This window comes from Rissa tridactyla, chromosome 4 (genome assembly GCF_028500815.1).
Source record: "Rissa tridactyla isolate bRisTri1 chromosome 4, bRisTri1.patW.cur.20221130, whole genome shotgun sequence".
NCBI classification, from domain to species: Eukaryota; Metazoa; Chordata; class Aves; order Charadriiformes; family Laridae; genus Rissa; species Rissa tridactyla.
Window position 1 is genome coordinate 46,411,482 of NC_071469.1, and position 14,445 is coordinate 46,425,926.

General features: G+C 50.4%; 1 protein-coding gene across 2 annotated transcripts in view; it reads left to right on the forward strand.

Annotated features, from left to right (window-relative positions):
* Nucleotides 1-286: 286 nt before the first annotated feature.
* The window catches only part of CREB3L1 (cAMP responsive element binding protein 3 like 1), a 46,150-nt gene continuing 31,991 nt past the window's right edge, over nt 287-14,445 (forward strand). For both annotated transcript variants that reach the window (XM_054199470.1, XM_054199471.1), the window contains exon 1: nt 287-580. In XM_054199470.1, coding sequence (XP_054055445.1) covers nt 473-580 — 108 coding nt within the window. In that variant the 5' untranslated portion in view covers nt 287-472. The remainder of the gene's footprint in view (nt 581-14,445) is intronic.

Here is a 14,445-nt window from a genome sequence, read left to right on the forward strand (position 1 = left end):
GGGACCTCTGCCGAAGGGAGGGTTGGGTCGGTTCCTCAGAGCGAAGTCGCTCCGCCGGGGATCAGCACCACCCTCGGGCCCTCTCGGGCTGGTCCATCCCCGGCGGTGCGGGGGGACGCGGCTGGCCCCGGCGGTGCGGGAGGCTGCCCGGGAGCCGGGTGCGCTGCCCGCCGCCGCCGCCGCGCTGCCTTAAGGGGGTGTCGGCGAGGGAAGTCCCGCCCCGCCGGCTCCCGGTGCGCGGGCGGGGGCGTGCGGCGGCCGGCCCCTCGGCAGCGGGGCACTGACAGCTGCCCCGAGCGGGCACCCGCCGCCGCGCTCCCGTCCCCGGCAGGCGGCTCGCTCCCCGCCGCCGCCCCATGGACCGCCGCCCCACGGACCGCCGCCGCCGGGGGGCGGGCGGGAGCGTGCCGCCGCAGTGAGCCCGGGCCGGCCGAGCGCGGGGGGCGGCCGAGCCCCCGGCGCCGCGGGCACCATGGACAGTATCCTGGAGCCCTTCCCCGCCGAGCGGCTCTTCCCCGCCGCCGGCACCGGCTTCCTCGACCTCGGCGACTTCAGCGAGGCGGACTTCCTCAGCAATGTGGTAAGGGACCGCCGGCAGACCCCCTTCCACCCCCCCCACCCCCCGCCCCGGTCCCCGGCGGGAGCGGCCGCAGCCCCTGCAGCGGGGACGGGACGCGCCGTCGGGATCGCCGCCGCTCCCGCTGCTCCCCTCCTGCCCCGGGGCTGCGTCTGCCGGGGTCCTGTCCCCGAGCGCGGGGTACCCCGGGGGTGCAGGTACCCGTGTGCCCCTCGCCGCACACAGCCAGAGCCCCCCGGGACCGGCCCCGCCGCCCGCGGGCACCCTGAGGAGACCGCGCTAGGGAGTCAAGAGAGGTTTTTTCCTTAATAATGCGCATTTTTGAGACTGATGGCAGGGGAAGGAGCGTGGGGTTCCAGGCGGTTAGCGTGGCTCAGCTCAGGCAGCACCGGAGGCACAGCCGGGTGCCATCAGGAGACCTTTGGGCTCGGCACTTCAGGTCTCGTTTGCTTGTAACTTTTCCTCAGAGTGGCATTTGGGAGGTGAAGCATCTCCCGCTTGGCATTAAGGCTGGGTTGATTTACTTTGGAGAGAAGGGTGAGGGGGAAGAGTGACTTGGGAGGAAAATGTTTTGCCAGTCCCAAGAAACCAAAGGGGCATTGTTCACCTCTAGGGAAACTGCCCAGCCTCTCCGAGGAGTCATGCAAGTCCCCAGTCCAGCAGCTCTCCCCAGGCAGCATGCACAGGCTCTTTGCTGTCCTGTCGAAGCTTTCTGTGGGAGTTTGTGCCACAAATCCTGCAGCCCCTTTGCCAGGGAGGACCCAGCCCTGAGGCAAAAGGGGAACAGCCCCACCCCCGAGGTGGTTTGGGGTGAGGGTGAGGGCATCATCCCATGCTGGGCAGCAGGGCACTGCCTGCACTCGGCTCCACCAACCTCTGAGCAGCTGCAGCCATGGGACAGTGTTCCTGCTCCAGACAGAGAGATTTTAGCCATGGCTTGTTACTCCTCTGTCACAATACTGGGACCTTCCATGTTCCTGGTGTAGCACTGTGTCTCTGAGGACTACCCTTGCAATTGGAGCAAGGGAGATGCCAGCACCACAACACAGAAGCACGGGACAGAGAGGAGGGCTGTAGCCATTAAACACCTGATGAATCCACTTCTGCTTTGCTGTGCAGAAGATATCCAAAGCCTTTTATGCTGCTTCCTTTGTGGAGAAGAAAGTAGAGGTGCAGAATTTGCATATATGTTAAGTGCACAACCCGTGGTGTGTGGAGGCACACTGGGTCTGGGAAAGAGATTATGCAAGCCCCATCTCTCACAAATCTCACCAGCTCCTAATTTCCAAGATATTACTGTGCCTCAAGGACTGACTCTGGTTGGACTCTACGGGAGGCAGCAGAGTCCCACCGTGCTCAGGCAGACCCAAGACATCACCCCAAGACTGAGCGCTCGCTCGCACTGAGAGGCCTTGCCTGCTCATACCTGAGAGACCTCTAGTTAGACCTGAGAGCCAAGTTAGGAGGCTTGGGCTTTCCCTAATTCCATATACGTCCAGTGTGGATGAAGCTGTGCTGATACCAAGTGCTTTATGCCAGGACTGTTTATTCCCTTACCGAAGTGAAAATTGTAGGTATTGGCACCAGCCCTTTTACCTAGGTGCAACACGGGCTGCAGTCAGAAATCAGGGAACCAGTAACCAATATAGGTGGTACCTCTTTATAGCTTAAATACAACTTCTGCCTGCAAGCAGACCCTGTGAAAAAGAAGCTTTTGTGTAAGACTGCCATCTGGTGCCACCTGCCAGGACAGTGTGTTTAAAGTGTGCAGTGGCCATGTGCAGGCTGGCTCTGTCCTGCCTCATTTAAATGGTCTTTCTTCTTGGAAAGCTGCTTCTCAAAGTAGCCTACCCTGGCCTTCACATTAACTAGGTTGTGGTGACTCAGGCATCGTTAAGCTCAGCTTACAAGTAGAAAAATATATGCTTTTGTGGATTTTTTCCCAACTGACAGCACCACAAACTTATGCTGAAGTGCAGGAGTCAAGACGATACCTTCTCTTCCTCCAGATGATAAAAATAAGAGTTTCTGTAACCATTTCTCGCCTACCCAATCTGTTGGTGATACAAGAGCCAGAACATAATACATCACTCCCTTTGTTCTCACTCTGCATGACAACATGGGGAGAAGGAATACACTTACATTTCCTTACTAAATCCAGCAAATCTCCTGGGATCTTGAGATGTGTTGAGAAGTTCTTTTTACATAGAACTGTGCAAAGCATCACCGTGCACAATAGCTTGCAAAGTTGCCAGTGCCTTTGCTTCAAAAATGGGCAAACTTTTCCAGATATTGTTCAGCAAGCATTTTTCTTAGAGCAGGCCAGGAATTTTGGCCATAAAATGCCAGTATGAAACATTTTCTGAGGATGATTTCTTCTGTTCAGAAAGGAAGCGGAAAGAAAAGATGGGTGAACCTTACTGCAGAGGCTGTGCTTCTTTGGGGCAAGAATTAGGTGTCTCTAAACCACTCACCTTTCGTGAACCTTGTCCTAATGTGTCATGGTGGTCTTTAAAAAATGGTTCCCTGTCTTGTTCATCTAAAGTTGTGACAAAGAAGTACTGAAGGAACATCTGTGGATGCATCCTCAAAAAGGTCTGTGTGCTTGAAATAGAAAAAAATATATTGATTTGAATAAGTGTGGAGGTGCCATTCAGAATGACCTAGACATGTGGGAAGAATGGGTCACCAGAAACCTCATGAAATTCAGCAAGGCCAAATACTGTCTTCTGCCCCTAGGATGGGTGGACTGACCCACCAGGGCTCATGGAGCAGTGCTGTGTCCCAGTAGCAAAGACAGGTAGCAGCTAGCAACAGCGATAGATAAACAGAGGGATGTGAGTATCCCCCTTTTCTTGACAATCATAGAACTGTGTCTGCAATATAGTGTCCAGTTTTGGACTGCCTGGTACCAGAAAGATGATGATAAATTTTGAGTGCGTGGAGGGGATGGCCACCAAGATAGTTGGGGGCTGGAGCACTTCTCCTGTGAGGACAGGCTGAGGGAAATGGGCTTACTCAGCTGGAGGAGAGGCAGATCCAGAGGGACCTAGCAGCAGCCTGCCTGTGCTGGTGAGGAAGCTGTTGGGAAGATGGAGCCAGGCTCTTTACATAAGTGCATGACAGGAGGATGAGTGGTCATAAATTGGAACAGGGACAGTTTAGAGTGGCTATAAAGAAACAATTTCACACTGTGAAGACAGTTAAGAATGGACAAGGCTGTCCAGAGACACTGTGGAAGCTCCTTCCTTGGAGGTTTCCAAGACCTGTCTGGACAGAGCCCTGAGAAACCTGGTCTGCATTTAGTGTTGGCCCTGCTCTGAGCAGGAGATGGCATTAGAGACCTCCTGAGCTCCCTCCCAATCTGCATGAGTCTGATTGTATGATGAGGGGGTTTTTTTTGGAAAATCTTAAGGAGAGTGGTGTCTGCTTGGTACTTGGAGGCGAAATCTCCAAGGGACACAAAATGCTTCTTTTTACTCCACTTAGCTTCTGCTAACCAGACTTAACATACGATGAATACTAACAACATCATCAGTCTCCTTTTGCTCAGGAGGCCACCTACTGCTCTTGAACTTAGACAACTTTCCTGATCTTTTTCTGCCAGAAGGACCCACCATAAATGAAGCTAATCCTTCATGCAGTCTCTGCTTATCAGTTTCACCTGTCTGTCTCCTGCCCAGTCCAGCATTTCTGGTCATTCCTGCAAGCACCCATCTATTCACTTACATTCTATTACAGCTGCATAAAGAGAGATATTACTTTGTCTCTCAGCTCTTATCAGTGCTGTGAAACTCCCCAAGAGCCTTATCTTTTGAGTCAGATTCATCACCGTGCTTCACTGGATTTGTGATGCTCTGGTGGCATAATGAAGCCAGAATAAACCAGCAAAACAGGAGGTATGTGTTTCTTTTTAACCCAGTACCCCAGTGGGTCTGTTTGTTCCCTATGTTTCTGTATTTTATAGTATGAAAAAATACCTTCAGAGATTACTTTGGATGTTCATGTGAACACAGCTCCATTTTGACTATATGTTTTTCAAAGCATATTCTGTATCTCCTTCAAAGGGGAGGCAACAAGGCAAAAAAAATAGCCTACATGCTAGTCAAGGTCTCTGCTGTTAGAAGTTGCAAAATGGCAATTCAGGCTGTCTCAGTAGTGCTAACCCAGCTCCTTTGGAGAATGCACAGCAACGTGTGCTTTCACTGTGTGATCCTATATGCCCAGGCAATGTGACAAGCGGCATCTTTTGGAGCCTACTGGGAGCTAGTAGAATGGGAGAAGAACTGCTTGTCCCTGTGTGATGCTCCTTGAGTGCAAACTAAGTTTTATGCCTACCGTGTGCTCTTTCCTTTAATATTGTCCTGGCCCGCAGAAAGGAGGGAAGTAGCAGGACTGTATGTAGTGGGTAGGCGGAGAGCGGTGTTGGTGCAACTGCTAAGGGGAGCTTTCCCTGAAGATAAAGAGAGGCTATTCAGCATGGATGACCATTGCTTTTGCAAGAAGCTTGTACACACTTCTATTCCTCTTATGCCTACTAAAGGGACGTAAATAGCACTTAAGTGGTGCTTAAGGCTTGGACTGACCTTTGGTCTGAGTGAGCTTCGCGATGTGTAAGCTCCCTCCCACCATCTCTGCACACAGTGAGGACAAAAAGCTCAGGCAGATTTGGTCATCCACTTCTCATTCCTTCCAGCTGCTAGAGAGGAGAGCTCTGCGCTAATGGGAGGCTGCGTCTCTGGGACTGATGGTAGTCCCTTGTGGGGACACACGCAGAAAGCATGTCGGCCCTCGATTCCCATGCCTGGTAAAATTTGGTCAGTTACACATCCCTGGTTAGTCAGCCAAGTACTGGGCAACACAAGACTTTTTCTTTAAATTTTGCTTGGAACTTGCCAGTCAGAGATTCCTGTGGGATCTGGAGCACAGATACAGAGAGACCTGGTGGGGCCATCAGACCTGGCCTGATGGAAATGAATTCTAAAAAAACATTTCCTAGGTTTTACTATTTTGTTAGTCTCTTTGGATCCATCTCATGGTTCCTCCACTTCATGTCCATGCTGCTCCTTATCGTCTCATAGCGGGACTTACACCTGCAGAAGTGGTGGCAGCAGGATGAAACCAGAGCTGAACACAGCTGTTCATGGGTCTCTGAGCCTACAGCATCAGCACCGCAGGGTCATCACCAGGAAACGTATTTCCATTTTGGTAATGAAGAGGGGGAGAGACTTGAACTTTCTTTCGAAGGCTCTAGGTCAATACTTTCTCCACAGAGACTGGGGATCATTCGTGTGTCCCTTCTAGCTGCCAAGAAACTGATAAACTTTTGGGATATTCTTCCTAAGTAAAAGCGTTCATCTGTTGGACAATTGCCTGCATGTGCTGGGAATTCACTGGCCTAAATGCTCATCTCAGCCAAAGTGGGAGAACCCTTTAACTGTGCTGGTAGACCAGAGATAGGGGAGAGGTTGCAACTCAGAGCAGGAGTGCAGGAAGGCGTGTGTCCAAAACAGAGTTAAACAGTGGAGACAGAGCCATCATCTTGGTGGGGAGCAGCAGGAAGGGCTTAGGTGAAGTGCTTGCAGAATAAACAAAGGGAGGGTTTGGCAGGGGGTGGAAGCACATCTGTGCATACAGCCCGCTCCCACTGAGGGAGGGTGTCAGCAACACCAGCTGGGAGATGCTGGAGTCATGTACAGCTCAGTCCGTGTCTGCCAGGTGATCCTCATCCCCTCTGGCATAAGGCAGTCATTCAATGCCACCACCACTTTCAGAGAAGAGAAAACCTAGGGGTCTCATCTGTACAGACTAGGCTGTAGAAAGCCTCTGAGACTGTTCTATTGGACTTTGTCCTGGTGCCAGTACGAGTGCCTAAGCATGGTGTTTGGTGGCTTCTGAATCCCACAAGTGTTGGGTTCATTGATGCAAAGTGACTTCTGCTGCCCAGGAGCCCATCTCATGCTGCACTGGTCTCATCCGGCACTGTGCTGGTCCCATCTGGCACTGTGCTGGTCTTGCTGAAGCCTGGAACGGAGCTGTCTCTAGTAGAGAGGGGAATTTGTAAAGAAAAGCATTTTCTGAAGCAGCCCCTTAAAGGGAAATTTTAGAAGTAGGGATTTCATAGCCACAGATGCAGCCCCGCTACTCAAAATGTGGCCAGGCTGACACCGCTGCAATGCACTCCTGTGTCTCCTGTGAGAACAGTCTACTCCTAGGCTCATTGCTTTTTTTCTCAGCACTGTAGGTTTTCAGACTGTAGTATTTAATTAGCATTTAGTATATTACTTATTTACTACTTAAAAAATTCTCAGTGTTAAAGGAAATGAATGAAAACACTCTCTGGAGTTGTCTCTGTGACGGCCACCTGGCAGCTCCTCTTCTCATAGCCACAGGTACAATCGTGCTTGATATGAAGATTTGATTCTCAAGACTAACGTGTAGCATTTTACGGAAGGGATGAGTCAACCCTCTAAAGCTGGCGTGTCCTTGTCCTGTTGTGGCCTGTCCACTGCAGGAAACCAAATGGGACGCAAAAGCCAGTTGGTGACTCTCCTTGCTGTGGAGTTACAGGGGAACAGACAGGGCACCAGAGATGAAGTGGGCCATTACAGCTCAACTAAGAAATGGCCAAGAGCTCTCTATTGGCCTGATTTGGCTGGGAGATTTTCCAGGGAAATTCCAGGTCTGTGCTACAAGGTCAGGTGTAGTCACTGATGCTTCACAGGCAACCTTGTGGCCAGCATCGTTCTTCTCTAGGAGAGCTGTCTGTTGGAGGAGCCAAGTGTGTTAGTCCTCACTTCCAAGCCAATTTCAGTACAGGGATTACTACATCCACCAATCCCAGCTTTCTGCTGGAGACTGTGTTTATCCTCCTTTACACATCTGAACTGCTAGGACTCCCTATCTCCACATGAAAGATGAGAAATGAAAGCAGGGGTGGAACCAAAGCTGTGTTTTTCGACTGACCCCCATGCTAGCACCATGGCTATCCTGCTGCAGCCAGTGACTTCTGAGCATGCAACTTTAATGTAGTTTGGTATCTTCTGGATGAAATCATTGATCCCGTTTTCAGCCTGGCAATAGGACATGGTGGGTGCTCGCATGGAGGTCTTTTCCTACTCTTTCCTGTCTTTGGAGCTCAACTTGTGTTGTGAGTTGTTAGATGTTTTCTTGGGTTGGTGCCTGCATGTTTTGCATCATCCCTCAGAGCAGAAATAGCTGAGAGGGCGTGAGGAGCTGAGGGCATAGCCAGAGCAGCAGGGGACTGCAGGTAGCGTGCTGAAAGGCAAGCTGTATCTTTCAACCCAGTTGCTCCCCACATGTCTGCCATGCAGTGCTTACATCTGTCTAACTTATTCCCAGCTGCTCAAGAAAACACATTTTTTTTGTTTCTGCTTTCCTGTCGGGTCACATCATTTACGGTTTTCCTTTCCTGTAGGGCCGAACCGAACACCCAGCCTTCCCCTCTCACCCATACCTTTCTGACTTCTTTACCCACCTTCTCTTCTCTTTCTTTGCATCTCTCCTTTTACTCCTATTTTCTTAAATCTCTTCAGGGCTGTCTGCCTTTGAAATCATGTGGAGCTGCTCTGGTCTGGTCAGTGTCCAAGTGATACATGCTTGACACTGATCTTGACACGTTGTTCAGCCAGAACAAGGTCTCATGAAGGCTGGAACTGCAGATATCCACACACTGACTCCTTTCTTTCTCCTCCTGTTTTATCTTCTCACTTTCTAAGATTGCAGAAATCCCTCGTACAGGATGGAAGCAATGTGCATGGCTATTCTCCCCGAAACTAGTATGTAATTTAAACCAGTACTGGGGTAATTAGTATCATCTTTAGGGCTCAAAGGTGATGCCTTACGTGAGGTCATTCATTATGATCACTGTCCAGCCTGTTCCAGAGGAAACTCACCCTTGACTACCTCAGCAAAGTTGCTTTTGGCTTCTTTACACTATGACTTTGTCTTGATTAGGAAAAATGTTTGTTCAGGTCAGTCTGGCTGACCCGATTAGCGAAGCCTGCTCAAAACGCAGTTAACAGTTTTCCTAGAATAGATGCAATGTAACGCGTTCAGCTTAGCAATCTGTGTCAGGAGTTCCCCTGCAACAGCATGTCAGGGCTCCCTTGGGAGGAACCTGGCAGCCAAGGCTGGAGGAGAAATACAGCTTGGGCCTGACACCAAGCACGTTACACAGGAGGAAGCTGGATACAGCACTGGTTTTGGACACTCATATTGGATTGTCAGCATCCCTCCTGCAGGTGAGCTTCCTTAGACCGATGCCCAAAGAACTCCCCAGCACAGTGTCACGGGGACACTGGCTTCTCCTTCCATTGCCACTGCATGTCCAAGTGGGAGCACTGCAGCTGAAGAATAACCTGTCTCTGCTGGCCGAGGCGCAGGGCGTCCACCTCGCAAACCTGCTCCTGGCTCTGCATTATGTCAGCCCTTCCTCTACTGGGAGGAGAGCTTTTCCCTCCAGAAGGGGTAGCTGAGGCAGAGGAAGACCAGGATGAAGAAGAGGACCTAGGTCTAGAGCCTCGCTAGTTAATTGTTGCACGTCAGAGCAGCTTGATGTAAAATGAGTCCCATAAATTCATGAGAGTTGAAGGAAGGAGCTGGGCAGGTGCTTTTGGCTGAGCTCACAGCTGCCCCGAGGGAAGGACTGCAAGCCAGGCAGCTCGGGGAGGAGGAAACCAGCTCTGACATTTGTAAAGACCGTTGATGGAAGGTTTCTTTCAAAGCCTTTTCAGTCTCTTGATCTGAGAGCTCTTTGCCCAGGGAGTGCTGGAAATCTGGCTCTTCTTTCCAAGCAAATGTGGCAGACTCTGAGAGTTGATGAGGTGCTGTTGAGCCACAAATACTGAATTGCCAATTGAATGATGTTGGGTTTGTTTTTGTTGTGTTTTTTTTTTCTCTCCTTATGGACAGTGGTGCAGTGAGGTTGTCGGGAATGGGAGAACTGTATTTTAGTCCCAGGTCTGCCATTTACTTAGTGTGTGATCCTCAGGGTGTCACTTGCAGTGATGCGGCTTTTGCTTGCTGTAAAATAGCGCACATCCTTATTCTTACTGATGTGGGGCAATGCCATCAACGGGTGAAGCAAGTTAATGAAAAATTAGACTGGGGTGGGGTTTTGCTAGTAGGTATCTGCCAGGAAAGGTCCATAGGAGCTATTACTTCGCTTCCCTGGTTAAAGTCTCTTTGAATGACTTTGCAAATATCATGTATAGCTACAACATATTCAGTTTGGCAGATCCATCGTCCACTGATGTCCCATCTATCCTTCACCCCTCTCCTGTTCCTTACCCCTAGGGACTGCACGTGTCTTATTCTGACCTCAGATACTTCAAGCTAATCCAGAGTAATCTTTCTGTGTTAGTCTGAATGACTGCCTTGGTCAGCATCAGGATTTAAACTGAAGTACTTGGCCCATGCTGTTGCTGGCTTGACCTCTTTGAGCCTTACTGAAAACCAAACAATTTGTGCTTTATAAATCCAGTGAATGGACTGTACTCATACCTCATCCTCCAATGCGCAACCAGATCCTGGCTCAGTCGCAAAACTTAACTTCTCCCTAGGTTTGGTGCAACTTGCTGAGAGCACCCCGTTACATTTCTGCCCAAAATTGCTGCGTGGTAGGGCTCTGCTGAGTTCACAGGCTCCCAAACTATGTCTCACTTGGTTTGTATCTGAGAAGGAGGTAACAAGCAAAAAGTACCAGAGGGCCATGGCTTTGTAAGTCCCTGAGCAGGGCATTCAAGACTCATGTGAGTCCCTCCTGCTGCTCAGCCCATGGGTTTGTGCTTTCCTTTTCTCTTTGGACATGCCTTTTCCCCACAGTAAATCTGCCTGATCTGTTGAAAAGTTAGGATCGCTATCATCCATTGGGAAGAGCGATGCAAAGGTTGCTTTCCCATTCTCTGACACCTCTCCTGCTCTTCAGGATTTGTCAGATATAGTTGGCAGCAGTCCAGCACCCGGATTAGCATTAAATAATGAGCAAATAGCCTGCAGCGCTTTTTCAGACCCGGCAAGTTACACACTGTTCATTCTTTTCTTACATATCTTCGAGCCCTGTTTTTATCACACTGTGAGAGAGCTGAGCTCTGGTCATCACTGGGGGCAGAACAGAGGGTGCTGCACTCCTTTCTTTGTTGCTAATTAGTACCAGGGTGGTAGCCAGAGGCTGCAAGCTGCGACAGCAAAACTGTTTTCTCCCTCGCCTTGTAACTGCAGCCACGGCGAGCAGTCAGTGGCAGCTGTAAGCAGCTGGGGTGAGCTGCAGCAGAGCAGGAGCAATGCTCATTTCTTAATTTTCCTGCATGCTTCAGGCTCCAGGGGAGCTGCCCTGGCAACCTCCTCCTTTGTAGCCAGGGGCTGAAGTCCCAGGTGAGATGAGGCACACATTACTATGTCAACCCCAGCAGCTATGCAGTATGGTGAGGCCACCCAGCAGCCTCGATATCTATCTGTAAGTGCCAGAGACCCATGTCCGGACCAGTGCCCCATCCACGGGTCTCAGATGCCTTTCTGATATTTAATGAAATTGGATTATGTAGAATTGCCAGAGGATTTATTTATTTATTCTGGGAAAAGGAAGAGGGAAGGAGGCCAGGAGGCACGGAGAATAGGGAAAGAAAGAGGGAAGAAAAAGCAAAGACAAGAGAGAGGTAGCTATGCAGTTAGCATTCCTGAGCCATCTGGACCTGTTGGCATGGCCCCAGCTGGACGGGCTCACAGGTTTATCCACAGCATGATGTAATCTCCATAGTCCAGCATTTGATTTTTCTCTCTGCACTGGATGGCCTCGTATCTGGTGCATGTCTGGAGCGGGCATTTTGATTTCCTGTTGCTATTTGTGGACTTTTCCTGGCCAATCCTCAAGAGCAGCTCGGGCGGTTTGCATTCCTCAAGCTGAAGAAGCAGTGCCACCCCGCCGGCGTGGAGTGAAGGCCAGTTGCAGCCAGCCTCCTGGCTGAGGAGGGACAACCCTGCATGGGGAACCAGCTGTGGTTTGCACTGCGCCGTGGCTGGATGACACCTCTGCCTGGTGCCTGGGCGGCTGCAGCTGAGCTCAGGAGTTGGCTCAGCCTTCAGCACCAGCACAGAGAGGGCTGGTGGGACCCCCCCCGTCCCGGCTGCTTGTGGGCTTCCCTGCCATACTGTGTCTTGCAGCAGAATGGGAGGAAGGAGAATTTTATTTGGTCCAAGACCTATTCCTCCCTTTGGTAGATATGAGTAAAAAGCAAGCGATGATCTCAGTCCCTCTCCCTCGCTATCACCAGCACCGGGGAGCACCAGGGCTCTCGGCTGCCTGTAAGGCAGGTGGGCTTCCCAGCACGTGGGAAGGGGAGCTGGGCAGGACATGGTCTGATGCTGCCAAGCACCCACCCTTGCCTGTGATCACCTTCCCTCCATCACTCAGTGCCATTTCCAGGAGGCAGTGTAGTCTAATGGGAAGGATTCAGACTCACATTCCTTCCATGGTCTGTGGGAGACAGCCGTGCCTCACCAATACCGTCCATCTCTTTTTTTTCTTGAGTCCTTCTCAGCACATGAAATGAAGAGAGTTTGCATGTCCGCCTCCATAAAAGCACACTGTTTGAATGTCTTGAAGTTACAGGAGCCACACAGGAGCAAAGTGGTCTTCTTCACTACATAAATTCAATGTGTGGAGGGGCAAAGAGCAGAGGCAGAGGTCCCCTCCTGCCTTCAGAAACAGAGCATCTCCCGCCCTCCCACATGGCTGGGAAGGTCTGAGATGCCCAGAGGACAAAGATGGGATTTCTCTACAGCAAACCAGTGCTGCAAGCAAACCTCAAACCCAGCAATATGAGGGGCCGGCTTCAGAGTATGCCGTTCTCTGCTCTGACTCAAGAGATGTGGGTAGTTGTGTGATGAGCCACGAGGCAACAGTTTGACATGAGCACACACAGTACTCCCTCCCTCACGATGCCTCATCCTGCCCGCATGCCTCGCTTCGCTTTGTTTCCTCCAGGGGCTTGGGAATGGGGAAGTTGAGCACAGTGACCCCCAGGAAGCAAAATTTTGTTCAGCAGAGTCCCACCGCCTGGTTTTGAAGTTGTCCTGGTTGCACGCGGAGGGAGCAGTGCTCTGCTCTCATAATACCCCAGGGACAGCCTGTCCACCAGGATGGACTCACTGGAACCACAGAGCTGAGCTTTTCCACCAGACTCAGCTCTGCTGAGTGAGAGAGAGTAGCTGAGGAAAACGATGGCCTCTTTATAAACCAACTGGCAAAACTCTTGCATCTCTCCTGGGAGCAGGCCAGGGATTCTGAGTCACTGCTTAAGTGGGTTGCGGCCAAGGTAGTCTTACCCAAGACATTAAGTGAGAGAGGAGAGATCCACCCAGGAGTGCCAGCAGAAAAAGAAATAGTCATGACCATAATTAATGATAATATAATGATGAAAAGATTCAGAAATGCACTGCCCACTCCAAAAATAAAAGTTTGAGGACAATTCAAATGCTGTACAGAAAAAAAGAAGAGAGGAAAGAGTCGAGAAAGACCGCCAAAGCCTGCATGTCAGCTGCAATGCAAGGAGTCCCATCCAGCTGGCCTGGGTTCAAAGAGCTCCTATTGTCCAACAGCATTTCCAAGACACCATTCAAAACTTTCAGAAAATGAACCCAAGATGCAGGGTGAGATTTATCGCACAATAAAGGCAAGCCAGATGTGTGCACCCTTTCGGAGAGAGGAGATGGGAGGAAGGCAATGGAGGAGCAAAGCAGGGGAGAACCAGGCAGCAGAGGCACGAGAGGAGAGGATGGCATGAGGAGGTGTGGTGCTGTGAGCACCCACGCAGGAGCAGGGGCTGGGTGTGTCTGTGTTGGGACACCTCAGAGAACTTCATGCTTAGGAAAAGTCACTCAGCATTAGGATTAAGGGACAGAAGAGAAAGGTCTCACTGATGTTTTTTCTCTTTTGATGCACATAAAACCATGATAGATATTAAGAGGTTATTGATGCTCCTGGTCCTGGATTATATACCTGCATAATAAAGCCAAGTCTGAAAGGATGCCCAGAATCCAAACCACTGTAGATTTTATCTTGATTTTCTAGGGCTCGCATAGCCTTCATTATCGCTTTGCAGCACTGGCCACCATGGCTGAGCTGTAACTTCTTTTGCCACAGGAATCACTCACTTCCACCTGGGATTTGACTGTTAAAATCTAGCAATTAATTATACAGAAAGATAATTTAATCGTTTAATCTGCTGCTAACATGGTGTTAAATGACCACATTCTGCCATCATTAAATAAGTCCTCAAGTTCTCCCTGCCAGCAATGAGCCCAGTGTTGTTTCTGCTCTCTGCAGAATAACCCGGTACAGTGGCCATGCCATACCACACTCCACGGATTAAAAGGTGACTTGGTTTTGTTCTCAGGAAGACCTCTGGTAGTAAGGACTTGTTCATCTAAGAGCAGAAAGCTTGAGAAAACACTTTGTAGGCTTAAGCTAGAGTCCCTCTTTGCACTGACTCCTATGTTTGGTGACTGTAGTTAGCTTTTACAACACGTTTTTTTTTAGGAAGGGATGGATTTATCTGAAGCCTTTAAACTGAGATGAGATGTTTCTTTCTGTGAAGCTCAGTTGCAGATGATGAGTTTGAAGCAGGAGGCATGAACGTAGCTCCTGAACTCAGCTATGCAGGGAACCATATTTGATTACCAGAATGGTTCCTCCAGGCCCTAAAACCCATGAAGCCATCCATCGTGTCCTTGTGCTGTGTCAGGGCTGCCCAGAGACTGGATTCCCAAATCCACCGGTCTCTGCAGACGCCCGTCCGATGCTGGGGTGCAGCTGCCTGCTTGATCTCAGACAAGCTTTCAGGGCAGGT